The sequence below is a fragment of the Toxorhynchites rutilus genome, chromosome 1 (assembly GCF_029784135.1).
Source record: "Toxorhynchites rutilus septentrionalis strain SRP chromosome 1, ASM2978413v1, whole genome shotgun sequence".
NCBI lineage: Eukaryota > Metazoa > Arthropoda > Insecta > Diptera > Culicidae > Toxorhynchites > Toxorhynchites rutilus.
In genome coordinates, this window is record NC_073744.1 from 169,804,287 (window position 1) to 169,821,620 (window position 17,334).

Genomic DNA, 17,334 nt, shown 5'->3' on the forward strand with positions numbered 1-17,334 from the left:
TTGAATGGCGTTAACGTTCCCTGTGGAACTTTTGCCGTCTCAACGTATGCATTAACTAGCGTCATTTATTAATACTTAGTTGAGATTTTCTAAGCCAAATAACACGCCTTGAATGTATTCCGAGGGGCAAGCTCTAGAATACGCGTGATCACAGTGCAAGTCGAAGGAAATTTCTTTGACGAAAAAATCCCCCGGCCAGAACGGGAATCGATCCCGAACACCCGGCATGATAATGTGAGACGCTAACCACTCGGCCACGGGTGCACCTAATAAAATCAGAACACATGTAACGTTTTTAAACGGTTTTATTTAGCTTGCCTGTAATCTGTTTGTATGTTTGTATGTTTGTAACATGTTTGTCTGTAGCGCTGACCCACATTAATAGAAAAAGAATTTGGAACACACCTTTATCTCTGTAGTCATTATAAAACTGCGTATTTCATAATCTTCAAAATCCAAAATGGCGGACTACATATTTTCTCAAAACCCTATTATTATGGGTATCAAATAAGAAGGATTGACTAGTAGAACCCAGTAATTTATGAAAAATGCAAATCCAAGATGGCTTCCATTACAAAAAGTGGCGGATTATATGTTTTCTCAAAACCCCAATAAATATGGGTATCAAATGAAAGGGCTTCACTAGAAGAACACAGTTATTTATGAAAGATACGAACCCAAGATAGCTGCTACTACAAAATGGCGGACTAGATATTTTCTCAAAACTTCATTAATTCATTAATATGAATAAACTAATGAAAGGGCTCGACTAGTAGAACACTGTTATTTATGAAAAATGCAGATCCAAGATGGCTGCCACTACCAAATGGCGGACTACATATTATGTCAAAACCCCATTAATATGGGTATCAAATGAAAGGGCTTGAATAGTAGATCACAGTAGATCATGAAAAATCCAAATCCAAGATGGCCTCAATCACAAAATAGCAAATTACTTTATCAACCGGTTTTATTTAGCTTGAACCGTTCGTGTGAGGTGCGTGAAAGACACAACGTCCTATCCCTCGCAGTTGACAGTATAACAGTGATGTTGATATTATATACTGCCAACTCTAAATAGTTAGCCATACATTGGGCATCATTTCCTCTCACAACAGACAACTGCCGAGCCGGTAAGTCATACTCAATATTTATTCCCTGTGTCGGGTGATTTCACTATAGGTTTATACCGACTACATTGAGGAACCTGTACAGTAAATATATGAATGCTTCACATTGGCGATCCTGCCGGATATTTAAATATGCAGTGAAATCACCCGACATAGAGAAAACAAATTCTTAAAATATGGCGTGTTGGGACAACCGTCTGTGAAAATGAATGGCGCGTCGGGACAACCGCCAGAGGTACTGCGTGTTGGAATTACCGCTTGAAAAAAGGCGTGTTGGGACAACCGCTTGGAAAAATGGCGCGTCGGGACAACCGCCTGAAAACTGCGTGTTGGGAAACCGCTTGGAAGAGACGTGTCGGGACAACCGTCTAAGAAAGCTGCGTGTTGGGACAACCGCTTCAGCAAAAGAATGGTGGCGGAGCAGCCACCCAATGTCGGCGAGTTGGAATGGCTGCAGAAGTGATAATGCGAGTTGTGTTGATAGCATATTAGCTTCCAACTCAATCATCAGGGTATTTATAATTTGACTCTGTGGAAATTTAGATGATACAGGAACAAGAAAAGAATAAAAAAACACAAGCAATGAACAATTTTGACAGTTGCGTGTTATTGAGTGCGTACAGTACTTGCTTATACCTATTGAGTGCGTGCAGTACTTACTTAGATCTAGCCCATGATTATATATACAAGTGAAGCAACATCATTACTTCAATAGGAAGAGGATTACGGTTTGTCGAGCGGGGGTTGTTTGTTTTGTTATTGCTAGGGTATGCCATTTTCGCATTTTCACATGCGAGAGCGAGATACGAGAGATGAACTGTGTGAGAATGAAATTCTATAAAATCCTTCCTTCTCTTTCACATAAATTCGAGAATGCCACATGATTGCTTCATCTGGTATATATAGGCACTAGCCAAAGTATACAAAACAAGGCAGTCCATTCCCGCAAGTAGACATCCAATTTGGATGTAAACATATTACGTCAGCATTATTGAACTGCATTTATGGATATCACCCAGAGAATTTGCCGCCATTTTTCGTTCCTTTAAAAAATCATCTTCTTCTTCTTCTTCAATGGCACTAACGTTCCTAGAGGAACTTCGCCGTCTCAACGTAGTATTACTTGCGTCATTTTTATTAGTACTTAGTTGAGATTTCTATGCCAAATAACACGCCTTGAATGCATTCTGAGTGGCAAGCTCTAGAATACGCGTGATCACAGTGCAAGTCGGAGGAAATTTCTTTGACGAAAAATTCCCCCGACCAGAACGGGAATCGAACCCGAACACCCGTCATGTTAGTTATGACGCTAACCACTCGGCCACGGGAGCACAATTAAAAAATCATGCTAGTTACAAAAAACCTTTCTGAATTATAAACCGTTTTACAAGTGTTACGCAAATGGTAAGAATAGATAGAGTATGCAGATCAAAATAGACCGTTGGGATTGTAATCAGACAAAATGCACGCAGCAGTACATTTTTTTAATCCGTTCACACTATTTCAAGTATTCTATAGCGTTGATTGAAGAAATTAAAATAAATTGAAATGACAAATCATGACACAAAAAAAGTAAAATAATATAAAAAGAATAAGGGAGAAGGAAGATGTGAGGTGCGTGAAAGACACAACGTCCTATCCCTCGCAGTTGACAGTATAACAGTGATGTTGATATTATATACTGCCAACACTAAATAGTTAGCCATACATTGGGCATCATTTCCTCTCACAACAGACAACTGTCGAGCCGGTAAGTCATACTCAATATTTATTCCCTGTGTCGGGTGATTTCACTATAGGTTTATACCGACTACATTGAGGAACCTGTACAGTAAATATATGAATGCTTCACAGTTCGTATGTATGTTTGTATGTCTATAGGGTTGTCCCACATTAATATAAATTTGACCAATAGGAACTGCCCGAATTTATGAAACACCTTTATCTCTGCTGTCATTTTAAAACTGTTATCTTGAAAAATCCAATTTGGCTGCCGCTACAAAATAGCTGATGCCATATAATCTCAAAAAAAAAAAGGTTGATTTAGATATGTGTATCAAACGAACGAACTTGACTTGGAGAACATACTATGTATTTAGTGCAATCCACTCAATATCGGTATCAAATGAAATTATTTGAATGATAGAATACAGTACAATGGTTTTACTGCAGAGAAATATTCGAATGAAACAGATAATGTACTAAAAACTAGAAAATAAAATAAGTAAAAAAAAACTTTTTAAGTTAAACGGTTTAATTGTGATTAAACAAAATAATGTACTAAAAGCTAGAAAATAATTAGGCAAGTAGCAGTTAACAGTTATCACACTTCTCCTTCATTAGTCTAGGGCATTGATAAGACTAAAATAAAATCGTGGGGCACGTCGGATTTCCATTATCCACAATTAGCGACTTCATCATATGTCCCATGATGTTATGTTTAATCACAATTAAACCGTTTAACTTTATTTTTTTTTTACTTATTTAATTATGAAATAGTTTTAACGTTAATTACTTTTTTTTCCTGCAAACAGATGTTGAGATGCAGCCTGCTTTCATTTGGTCATTGATCATTCACTTCGATGTATATGCAACATCCACAAATGATGTACATCTTGACACTAAAAACCATCCGATCAGACTGAACGAGTTGCCCAATATTATCGTCCCGAAGTGGGGAATGCAGTGCTACCAAGCGTAAAGCGAAAAAAAATATTATAGGGAGCTATTCGATTTTTTTTTGCGTGAGCGTTTAATCTGAAAGACCCTGTATTTTCGATGTGTTATTGAAGGCTGTGTAGTGCAACAAAACGTGCGTCGAAATGTGCTTGAAATTTGTAATCCCATCAAATCTGTCTTGATGTTATTCCTGTTTTAAATGTTTTTCTGCATTGGTTTAGGGGTAACGATTCAGGCCGAGTGGGTTCATTAACGGAGTCTAGTGGATTGAGTAATATTTGCCGTTGGCACATTGAAATCAAGTGTGAAAGTACATTGGTCGTTAAACGAATTATTTCGCTGATTTTGGTCTATCACAGAGAGCTACCACGAATTGAATTCATTACGAACGAATATCAAGCTAATGCCTAAGTTGTTCGGATTAGTTACTTAGTTGCAACGAGACGAACAACTTTCATAGAAGACAATTTTTTGTTTGCGAACGACTTTCAAGTTAAATAAACTCTTTTTTTTTCAAAGCATACAATCAAGTATCAAATGGGCCTAGCTTCGTTCAGGAAAGATAACAAATCACTGATCCATATCTCAATTCAATCATTCCTTCGTGGAAGGGAATCAAGCAAACAGTCAATACATACAATTATCGACGAGAAACGAGACATGCTCCCGTGGAATGCTAACGGTTCGTCTAATCACGGCCTGTTGCAATCGTTGAAAAGGGTACTTATCACAACAAGTCGGAGAGCTTGTTTCTCAAGGCCTTTCGGTGTGCAGCGCAATGAAAATATGAAAAAATACAACAACACAAAAAGCTACATCTTCAGATGATCCAACCAGTTGCGAACCACCATATCAGTGGTTCCCGCAGCATCTCTGCTACGAACTGGTTTATCGCGCATCAGTTGCTACCGAAAAAGGCTATAATTACCATCCATTTCAGACAGTCCAGGCAGCCCATCTGGGAAGCCGCATGGATCGGTGCCATGCCGTCGCGGGCCCGCACGTACAGCGATCCACCCGCTTCCAGGACTAGAAACTTTAGCACCTCGAGGTGTCCTTCCTGAGCCGCCAAGTAGACCGGGGTAACGTCGTTGTCCATCTGGGTGTTGGCGCTGTAATTGGAGAAAAAAAAGGGGGAATCATGAGTGCGAATGGCAACTAAATATAAAAAGCGAAAAGCGTCGGGAATTATTTCCAGCGTGTAGAACCCATGGAAACGGGGCGGGAAATAGGTTACGAAGCCAACCACTCGCGGCAGGTTTGACTGGATTCTTAGCGACCGACCGTTGGAGGAGAGGTACGAGGAAACAAAGATTCTCTTCTGCAGACTGAATTGTTCGTGAGAGGCACACATCGAGTGGGGCTTCATGCTATACCATAACCATCGTTACGGTCCGGTCCAAGCGATGTGCGCCGGTTTGGGTCGAGAAATGTTGTTCAGTTACTTATTCGAGCGCGTCTCACGACCTCGAGCTAGACTGCAAACTTGCGCGTAAACGAAAATGTCAATCCTTTCGAATATTTTCCAATCAATTATCGTTACAATCATAATTTATAATTGGACTCTACCTTTTGCGCAAGCAATTCGCTGTCGCACTTGTTGCCTATATAAATTGCGTGATTTAATTCATACGAACTAATCGACACATCAATAACCCGCCATTCAACTCTCAATCAAAGTCAACACACGAGAAAAGTTAAACCACAAAATTTCCTGCGTGCAACTTTCGAATGCACGATCCATCAATCTTTCCCCGTCAACTCAGTGCTGGCTGCGAAGTGATATTAGCTCTATAAGGTGCACCCATAATTATGTTGCTCTATGTTTCATTTCTTTCCTTCATTTTTTTTCGCGCAAAACATTCACCAATTCTTTTGATATAATTGGCTCATATCGTGTCACGTTGACGTACGCGTTACCAGTGCTGACGATGAAAGCCAGCGATAGACCGACGACCACCGACTCAATTGCAACAAGTCGAGTGTTTTGTTTGTTTCCTTCTTTTTTTCGCTACCGAGAGCAGATCCAGTAAATCTGGATCTGGTGTAACGACCCGAGAGCCCCATTATACCCCCGAGTGATCGCTGCAGCATTTATGTGCAGCACATTGCATTTGCATATATGCGCGGATCATGGCTACATATGGCGGAGTTCCCGTTGGTTTCGGTTTGGTGGCGATTCCCAATGGCCTGATTCCATCTTTGCAGGAATTGTAAGTGTGGTTAGAAAGATATTTAGAGAGTGATTTAGTTGTTCGTTTTTTTTTTGTAAGTAGTCTGAAAATAGGTTAGCGCAAGTGCGATGACTCCCGTGGCCGTGGCTCCCGTGGCCGAGTGGTTAGCGTCATAACTAACATGCCGGGTGTTCGGGTTCGATTCCCGTTCTGGTCGGGGGAATTTTTCGTCAAAGAAATTTCCTCCGACTTGCACTGTGATCACGCGTATTCTAGAGCTTGCCACTCAGAATGCATTCAAGGCGTGTTATTTGGCATAGAAATCTCAACTAAGTACTAATAAAAATGACGCAAGTAATACTACGTTGAGACGGCGAAGTTCCTCTAGGAACGTTAGTGCCATTGAAGAAGAAGAAGAAGTGCGATGACAATCGGCGCTCCCGGCGGGATAAGTGAAATCGGATCAACGGAATATGGCGGCTGTGATGTGAGAAAGGGTGAAATTTTCGCGCTTCGATGTATCCGCTCACTTGTAAACAGGGCGGTGTATTAATAATACTTCATTTCGAAGCATAAAAATAATTACCGACTCTAGCAAACGCCTCTCAAAAGCATGAAAAAGCAGAACTCACAGAATCATCATAGTTGATCACTGTTTTTTTTATTCATATTGATAAACTAAAATAAACAGCATCATGTCCTAAAATAAAAATTCAGTAGATACCATTTTGTCTAAAATTCCGAATACTGAGCAATTCCGAAAAAGGCACAAATCAGCAGGCCATTAACCCGACCCTGTTCGTTTTTTTTTTGACGTAGGACTACGTCTTTCATTTCTGTACCGGGGTGTAAGTTCAAAGTTTCGAAAACGAGAGAGTGACGCTGGAGTGCAAGGTTTTGCACGTTGATACCTCTTGATACCGGCCGAATGGAGCGTCATAGCGAATACATGCAAGCTGCGACTTCTTTTGCTCGCTTGCATTAGTGTTTGGGAAACCATAGCGGACACATGCAAGCAGCGTTGCCAATGTTCCAGTTTAAACTGGATTCTTCCAGTTTTTTTTCCACGATCCAGTCAAACAGTGAAACCCTAAAATCTTCCAGTTTTTTTAATATTGTCCAGTTTTATCCAGTTTTGTTTATATGTGTGCTTCAGTTTTACTTGTTTTATGTAAAATGAATCCACAATGCATAAATGTGATCCCTCCTATTCCTTGACCAATTTTGTTTTTTGGCATTTTGACGTAGGACTACGTCTTTCATTTCTATACCGGGGTGTAAAATCAAAGTTTTGAAAACGAAAGCGTTACGCCGGAGACCGAGATTTTGGGCGTTAATAGCTCTTAAACAACTGAACGAAATGGTATGATAAACACTTCATTCGAAAGATAAAATGTCTACGCGTTCTATACTTGTTACTTTCTGATCCAAAAACTTGTTTCAATAGTCTTAAATTTGCTTTCAAAACAGGCTATTGAAATCACCAATCGGTATATAAGCGAGCGCCGCTCGGAAATCCACTCAGTTCTAATTGAACAGCGATTGGAGCATGTTGTCGATGTTGTGGTGAAGCTCTTCGTTTATCATGAAAGCGCGGATGAACGGTGTCACCAAGAGCCTGTTTGTGCACCTTAGGCTAGAAGGGAATCCATCAGGAGGAGAGTGATGCCACAAACGGTTCCCCGGGAAGATCTCGAAGCAGCCGCTACACACACACACATACACGCGCGGAATTCTTTCCGTTCGGATGCCATTCAGCATCGAAAAAGATCCGGAAAATAATCTGCCAGTTCCTCTGGGAATTTAAAATTACATTCATGTGAAAGAGTTTATTTTGATGTTTTCTATCCATGTAACACTGTGACCAAATACATTTGGTTTTGTGATTTTTCAATCAATCGCAATTAACAGGATAGCTTCTGAAGATTATTCTTCTCTATCAGTAGGATATTTCCGTATCCAATATTGTATGCGCCCGCAATCGATTATTGCTCAGTCGCCGAAAGTTCCGAATTCAGAGAGTTCATTCCCCTCTAGTTTGCCTTCCAAATTGCCATCGTAAACCACGCCTTCTCTCGATTCAATCACACACAAAAAGCATACTTAAGCGATATTCTGGTGGTGAGACGCATCCATTTTTCGTGAGGACATCGACAAGACAACATCGTTGCTGAGGGTGCTGGACGGCGAAGGATCGAGATCTGCCCTGAAACGCAAGCAGTTTGTTTGAAACTGTGAGAAGCACAGAGAAGCCGATCCTTCAGGAGAAGAGAAGGTGACCATCGAAGCAGCCGCTACACATACACATACACGCACGGAATTCTTTCCGTTTGGATGCCGTTCAGTATCGAGAAAGATCCGGAAAATAATCTGCCAGTTCCTCTAGGAATTTAAAATTACATTCATGTGAAAGAGTTTATTTTAATGTTTTCTATCCATGTAACACTGTGACCAAATACATTTGGTTTTGATATTTTTCAATCAATCGCAATTAACAGGACAGCTTCTGAAGATTATTCTTCCCCATCAGTAGGATATTTCCGTATCCAATATTGGATGCATAAAACCTTGTGCCTCCAACGTAACGCTCTCATTTTCGAAGTTCTCCAAATATTCATTCATTCAGAATGAATTCAGATTCAACTTCAAACAAATGATCTCTAAATCAACGATAGTCCTACGTCACCCTTGCGGTTATACCATAGATATAACCCACTTCCTGTTTTTTCGTTTGATCGATTCAAAGTGTATTTACGTTGGATCGTTCTTCTTTTTCTCACACAATCTCAGTGTTATTTTCTCCTGCTTACACTTACGAATGCAATACGATGTGGTGCCTACCCAAACAGCAACACTGTCTTTGAGCTTATATAAATATATGTTCTAGGACCTCCAAATCATTCTGAGGTTCAGACCCATTGATCTACCATTTCAATCACGACTGGTGCAAGAATCATAAATTTTTCTCAAAGTGGTGTTACAGGTACCCCACATCATTCTAAAGTTCAGAATTGACTTCAATTGATATGAATATAGTTCTTTTCGGACATGCTAATATAGAGATCCGCGAAGATAGGCGAAGTTTTATGTATTCCACATTCTTGGTGATTGCGCAAAAGAGAACTACGAAGATGGTTAAAAGAAACACTACAGAAATATTAAAATTCGAGTAAAAAGGAAACTAACAGAGGATTGATGTTAGGTTTGATGCAGTGAACTAGAACCAGAGATCGAAATCCTCGCTCGGATGCACGATAAATATTCAATCAATCAATCTAGTTTTCGATGAATCGTGTATTGTTGATATTTTCGTCTCTTCGTTTTCACCGAAAATTATCTTTCAGAGAGAAAGACATGTGGAAAATCTCGTTCTCGGAAGTTCAACGAGAATGGTTTTTCGTATCTCATTTGGTACTGAAAATATGGAGCGAAAAATCATAGCTAACTTTATCAACGTTAATCTGTTAGGACAGCGTCCAAACGATCTGCATTTGGACAGCGTCTGAATTATACAAATATTAATCCATCTCATGTTCACTTCACGATGAAACCCAATATTGCCGCATATTTTCATGCAATGTTTTCAGCTGTACTGAAGAAGTGAAAAACCATTATCGGTATCAAGGAGTCACTGAAAACGAAACCATTTTTCGGCAATCATAACTCACCGAAAAATAAAAATCGGCTTTGCGTTTCTCGCGAGAATCAAAGTGAGCGTATAACATTCTCTCGCCTCCTATATTCTCAGCTAATTTTCCCTGAGGGTGAAAACGGATGTTTTTCGTCTCAAATCGGCGAGCATTTCGACCTCTGACTACAACCATAAACCGTGTCCCCAAGATTTTTTAAGTATTTGTATTGTATTTTCTAGAGGTTCTAGAAGGAAAGATGCTCAAATATTGTTTCACAGTAAAGCCTGGTTTAGAGTTCCCGTGAAAGTGAACTTGAACAGGTGGTGGAATAGTACGATCATTTCACGGTGAACTACATTGCGAACAAACAACTAAAAAAAAAAAAACAACTGGTGAATAGAATGATTTTGTTCACGTTCACGTTCATATTAAAAGTTCTGCAGTAAACGTGAAGTAAATAAACATCGTTCTTCAATAAAGTAATTCGGATAAAATATACAGTTGTTCACGAATCAACCCGAAGCAACGAAGTTTTTCAACACGTGCAGAGATCCGATTGAATGAAATTGCATCCAAATCAAAATTTTCATTGCAAACTTGAGAATTGCTAAACATATCCTTTTACAGTTCACGGCGAAATAATTTTCAGAATGCCTTGGGACATTCGAACGTGAACATAAACGGGGAAACATTTTAACGTCTATATTCACCACTATTTTCACGTTCACGTTCACCGAAGTCGGTGAACTATGGTGAGTTCACCAACATCTCGATTCCACGGTGGAAATTCAGAATCGTTGTGAAATATTGAATTAATCCACATTTATCAATATGAATTGTGTTTAAACATGTTTTTCAACTAGAAAATGAAACGTTTCAAGATGTTTTCCTCGCGTTTTATATATGGACTGATGAATTATTAACAAAAAAGTGTTTGTCCGCGTTCACGTTCACGGGAACTCTAAACCTACCTTAAAGTCATAAAATACCGTTCTCAAATAAAAAAACTTAATTATTTCAGAATGTGGTAGAGGATTGTATTTCATGATAAAAATCCTTCTACCCATATGTTCGAATTCCAACAATGACAAGGTTTTTGAACATTTTCTCTGTTCGGGCCCTGTTTGCCTTAAACTGGCTCTAATTCAAAAATAACGCTACGTGGGACAATTATATTGCTTCCATTTGAAAGATAAAACAATTTTATATAAGATACAATTGAGAAACTATTAAATTAGCGGATTTAAGTAATATTTTAAAAGTGAAAAACTTCAATGTTTGTGGTTTTTAAGGTGTTATTCTTGATTTTATCCAAAAAAAAAATCAAAATAAACATGAATATTTCCATCAACTAAATTGAAGCTCTCTAACCGCCCTAGAATTTGTTCTTTGACACCCAACTTCTATCTTTCCAAATTTCGTTGCAATATCATTTGAAACAATTCCTGATGAATCTTCAACTAAAATCTACAAAAATAACGATTTTCACTTAACTGTACTCGTGATAGTCAATTAACTTTCACTTCAACGTTGACTCATTTCATTTTCTCTTGAAATAAGTCATATTTGAATTACAACAAAAATTTTTTTTTGATCTGTATATAATCGAGTTCGACCTGTACTACACGAAGCTTCGAAGAAAATTTTATTTCTCAAGCATTGGAATAGGTAAAAAAAATATTTTAGATAAATCAAAGTCAAACTTCTTAAAATAAAATGATTTTACAGGATCCAGTTTTCTTCCAGTTTTTTTTGAGAGTAATCTTCCAGTTTTTTGAAAAATATTCTTGGCAACCCTGCATGCAAGGCGTGAGTACTTTTACTCGCATCAGTTTCTGTTCTGCTTTCGCATGGAACAGTCATGAAAAATTGTGTGCGCGTGAATGCGTCCAAGTGAAGAAATATTCGCATTTACGCATTCGACTTGGTGTTCCCGTGATGCAATCCAATCCCCAAACATTAGAGTTCAGAACAACAAAAGGTATGATTTTTGTTTATTCTACGCACTGAGAAGCAAGATTCGGTCGTGATTATTCATTTTATATCTACAGGTCGGACTCGATTATATATAATCACAATTTCACTTTCAACGTTAATTTTCGAATCCAATACATAATCGAATCACAAAAAAGCTATTTCTCTATTAATGTTTGACATTCATACATTAATGAAAAAATTGTTTTCTTGAAATTCGATTATGTATAGGATTAGAAAATAATTGTTGAGAAAAAATGGTCGACTATATATAATCGAATCCGACCTGTATTCAGATTCAATTCAACCATTAAATGTCTTCAGTATATGGTAGGAAAGTTAGGGCTTTGTATATCTACGATGATTTCAACTCGCGATTGGACCAAAATCATTGATAATCTACGAAAATTTTGAGTTTGATAATGCATACAGGTTATGGATACTGTGGATAATGGTAATGAAATCGATATCATATTAAGTTGGATTATATCATTGATGATGTAAGGGCCGATACAAGAAGGATTTGCAGTGTTTTTAGCGCAACACATGCTACTCATCGTTTATCTAGTTGAAAAAAATTTAAGTTACAACGCTTATACCAAGCCATTCTTCAAAATATACATACCACATTGTAAAATGGCGATTTTTAAACCTTTTTGGCGTAGGAAGAATACGTGAAACTGGGAAATTTGAAAATAAATTCTGATTTTCCTAAAAAATTTGAAAGATCAAAAAAACAAAACATCATCATTTTACTCGCTGCGCCATCTGGTTGTAAATCTAACGTAAATTCGTCAATAGCATCAGTTTCTGTTCTGCTTTCGCATGGAACAATCATGTAAAATTGACACATCACGATAAAAACGAAATGAATTTTATGCAAGGTTATGTACAATTTATTTCGTTTTCACCGTGAAGTGGCGCTCTCAGTTTCTATTCTGCGCACGGAGTGATCATGAAAAATCCCGTGTTATTCTCACGAAAATAAAAATGAATCATGTATCAAACATCTTCAGTTGCATTTACAAGGCCATCGGTTCGTTTCGGGACCACCAACCAGTTCGAAAGAGTTGAATTTTATGTTAATAACAATTCTATACCTATACTCATAAAACCACACACTAACAAGAAAAACTTCCAGCAATCTTTCAAAATATTCATTCATTCATTCGTTTAGAATTGATTCAAGTGCAATTTCAAATAAATGATTACCGAGCCAACGGTAGTCCTACGTCTACCTTGCGGTTATACCACAGATATAACCCACTTTTTGTTTTTTAAACTTTGTACACATGATGGAAACTACCAAAGATCACAATTGGTCATTTGACCAATGTCTGACTAAAATATGATGTTTGACAAATTCGTTGGAAAATTAATGGTCCAATTGAAAAAAAATAACATTTTAAATTTACTGTAAAAAAATCTTCCTCAAAAAGAATTAGACTACATTAACAGAGGATTAGTTATTTCTGCTAATATGTTTCCAAATTTGACACATGGAAGGCACTGATGGCACATGTAGTCGACATACGTCATCATCATAACAAGAAATTGTAGTTATTATTCAATGTACAAGTAGTTATTAAAAATAGAATATCAATATTTACATTAACTTTCAGTTAACAAAGTTTAAAACAGATAAATGAAAGGATTAACAATCAACGTACATTCATAAACAGTATTATGCATAGACTAGCCGGATACAGAAATTCGGACTGTTTGCCGGATATAAAGTTTGGAATAAATCAATTCTAGTATAGCGTCGACATGTTTCGATTTTAAGAGCTCATGGCCCCCGATATTTTTATATCGGGGCCATGAGCTCTTAACTTATGTAATACACAAGTGGACTTTCGAGGTCATGTGAAATCAAAAATCTAGTCAATCTGTTCTATGTACTCTCAAAAATCTAAAAAAATTAAATGGCACAATTAATTTTCAATAAATTTCAAATTAAACGTGAAATATAGCAATGATCTAAAGAGAGTCTTAAAAAAAATTAATTGTAAAAATATTATGTCTATGAAATATAGCAATTCAAAAGTCTATACAATCTATAAAAACTTGAAAAAATGAAAAGTATTAAAAAATCTCAAATCGAAAAAAAAACTCTTACAAACGTGAAACTCTCAATTCAAATTCAGAACACAGAAAATGTTTGCACATTTCAAAATTTTAAAACATTTCATCTATAATCTAAACACCCAAACAAAATAAAACACAAATAATGTAATAAATCTCAAATAAAAAAAAAAGGTGTGGCAAGGATAAAACATTAAAAAAAAATTTAAAAAAATCCTCAATCTGGAAAATCTAAAATTAAAGGAATCTAAAATCAAAAATTAAAACAAATCGAAAATCAAGAAGATAAACAAACGACCATATAATTTATGAATTATAAAAATATTTAAAAAACTATGGAGAAAATCTATGAAATACAAATTCGAAAATTAAAAAAAAAATAAATAATGTATATCTAAAATTCAAAATCTGAAAACTAAAATTTATCTCAAAAAATCTGAAAGATTTAAATATCTGAAAAATCTAAGATCGACAAAAAATTTAAAAATATTTAGTATTTAAAATCTAAAACATTAAAAACTACCCAGAAAATATTTAAAAAAACAAAATTCCTATATAAAATCTAGAAAATCTGAAATCTTTAAAACAAAGGAAGAGAAGGATCTCAAACCCAGCAGAAAAAAATCTACAAAGTACAAGGACATTTCAACATAATTTCAAAAAATATGAAAAATCCAGTAATTTGGAAATTCATTATTTTCGAAAAAGAAAATAAAACAAAATCGAAGAAATCCGACACTATGGAATCTCTAGAAACTCAAAACATTTCTAAAATCCATTAATTACTGAAAAAAATCTATGAATTCAAAATTCAAAAAAAAAAAATCTTCAGTCGAAAAACTAATAACATCAAAAACTATCTCTAAAATCTGTTTAAAAAATTATTTCGAAAACTCAAATCGAGAGGAATAAAAAATGTTAAATCCTGAATCCAAAATCTTTAGCATAAAATTGAAAAATTCAAAATTTGAAATCTGAATCTAAAATCTTTAAAATTAAAAAATAACTGCACAATCTCGCATTTATAAAATCTGTAGAAACTCACATCTATGAAATCTATTGAATATAAAAAATCAATAGAATCCAAATTATTAATTCGAAAATCTAAGATCTAAAACATGTATGCAATCTAGAGAATTCAAAAATCATTGAATAACAAAAATCATAAATTTTGAAAATCTAAAATCTTCATTTAAATGAAAAATACGAACTCCAAATTCCTAAATCAGAAAAACATCCTAAAAAGTAAAAGCTTTAAACGAAATCTCAAATCGAAAAAAATACTGAAAATTTTAAAACCTTCGATACAAAATCTGAAACAAAAAAAAATCATTAAAATAAAAAAAATATTAAAAAATAAAGAAAGTTTATGAGGTTCTCAAATGGGGATCAACATAGGGTAGGAGCCTGCCTGTTGGTCTCAAATGTTCCTATCTCACGCCTCCACGAAGATCATATGACGACATTTTTAGATCGGGCGTGAACTGGAAACACACACCTGGTCTTGGCTCCGAGAACGGGTGTCGAAAGTGGCTAAGTGAGGGGGTGCGAGCGAGTCAGAGCGCTATATCTCTCCCGGGGAAGGCCTCCCGGGTCATGGAGGCCTTGCCAACCCGCTGTCTCCCGGGCAAAGGAGATACACCCAGAAAATGGAGCTACGTTCACGAAGAATACTCAGAATGCGATCGCCCGAGGAGGGTCCCCGAACTGGAGCTGGTCCTGGAACGGGCGTAAGAGCGAGCGGCCAGCGGCTGGAGGGCGATGTGCAAGAGCGGGCCACCAGCCGGGTTCAACCCGAAGAGCTACCGCCACACGGAAACAGCAGCCATCGACATCACCCAAGAAACGCTGCGCCTACGAGACGTGTTGCGACTGCCAGACGACAGTCGTCCACACTTGTGGGTACCACTAGGCGCCGGATCATGTGGACACACGAAATGAATGAATTCGTGATCCGCGCCTATTACATCTGCACTGCTTTGGAGACGGACATGAGCGGTCGCCCTCGAATACTAACAATGTTCGAGGAAGCGTATCCAGAGTTCGTCGGGAGGCTTGACCAAAACGCGATGAACGCGAGGCGTAGAGCGATTGTACGCAACAATATGCTCTCCCAAACGCAAATCGACGAGATCAAGCAGCAGGTGCAGAGAGAAATAAGCTCCAGGAACAACAGAGCAAGCGATGTGTCGAGACGAAGTTCAGTACGGCTGAGCAATTCATTCGCGAGTGGGGCACGCGAATCAGCACCAGTGGAGGCCACAGTACAACAACCCCCTGAGCCGGAAGACCCACAGCCAGATCAACAACTACTACGCGATCTGGTCTTCCACTACGACGAGGCGATCTCACAGTTCCGCGACACAGACCCATTGTCGCGCCCCAGGATCCCGAAGTTGCAGCATTCCCGCAGGCTGACAAGTGCAGTAAAGCTCATGAACGAGCACGTTCTTCCGCTGCACTTGGTTGATGCTGAGAACATGGAGGAGCTGCAACTGAAAGTTTACTGTGCTGCTGTGGCGACCGCCAAAAGTTTAGGATACCGTATTAGGCCAAGAGGCGGACTGCTCCAACATCTCCGTGAAAGGCGTGAGCCTCCATGGCGAAGGAGATTGGAGCAACGGATCCTAAACAAGCGCGCCGCAATTGGAAGACTGATGGCGTACAAAAGAGGCAGCAGATCGGCGAAATTATGTCGCCAAGTTGCTGTGATCGTGCGGCCTACTGAACTTCGCCAGCTGGGAGCTCACCAGCTGACGGAAAAACTCGACACACTGGTACAGCAATTGAGCGTCCTAACTAAACGGCTGAAACGTTACTCTGACTCTGCAAAGCGCCAGGAACAAAATCGGATGTTCAGAGATAACGAAAAAGCGTTCTACGACCACATTAGCGACGAGAAGCCCGACTACCGCGAAGGTTTGCCAGATATTAGCGATGTGACGAACTTCTGGGCTGGTATTTGGGAGACCCCAGTAGAACATCGCGACGGGCAAATGTGGTTAAGACGGGAGGAGGAGAGTTGTGGTGAAATTGGAGAGATGCCAGCTATCATCGTCGGAGAGAACGATGTCCGCGAAGCCTCGCGGTACCTGAGGAACTGGGCAGCACCGGGCCCCGATGGTGTCCAGAACTTTTGGCACAAGAAGCTGACCGTCGCACATCCAAAGATAGCTGAGTGCTTCAACAAGGTGCTACGTGACCCACACAACCTTCCTGAATTCGCCACCCGTGGCGTCACCTTCCTCCTCCCGAAAGACAGCAACACATTGAACCCATCAAAGTACAGACCGATAACGTGCCTATCGAGTCTGTACAAAATACTGAGCAGCATAATTACCGCCAAAGTTTCTGCTCACTGCGAACAGCATCACATCATCGCAGAAGAGCAGAAAGGATGCAGGAAAAATACGCATGGCTGCAAAGACCAGGCCATCATCGACGCAGCCATAGTCGGCCAGGCGGTATATAACCAGCGGAACCTAAGTATGGCCTACATCGATTACAGGAAGGCTTATGACTCCATACCTCACTCGTTTCTCGTCCGGGTATTGGAGCTCTACAAAATTGATCCCGTCGTCGTTAGGTTCCTGCAGCATGCGATGAGGCAGTGGAGTACGTCTCTGCACCTCAGTGATGGGGAAAATGTGTTGCAGTCTA

General features: G+C 38.5%; 1 protein-coding gene across 9 annotated transcripts in view; it reads right to left on the reverse strand.

Annotated features, from left to right (window-relative positions):
* The window catches only part of LOC129765747 (putative uncharacterized protein DDB_G0282129), a 271,283-nt gene that overhangs the window by 96,103 nt on the left and 157,846 nt on the right, over nucleotides 1-17,334 (reverse strand). For all 9 annotated transcript variants that reach the window (XM_055766181.1, XM_055766176.1, XM_055766171.1 and 6 more), the window contains one exon: nucleotides 4,738-4,921. In XM_055766181.1, coding sequence (XP_055622156.1) covers nucleotides 4,738-4,921 — 184 coding nt within the window. The remainder of the gene's footprint in view (nucleotides 1-4,737; nucleotides 4,922-17,334) is intronic.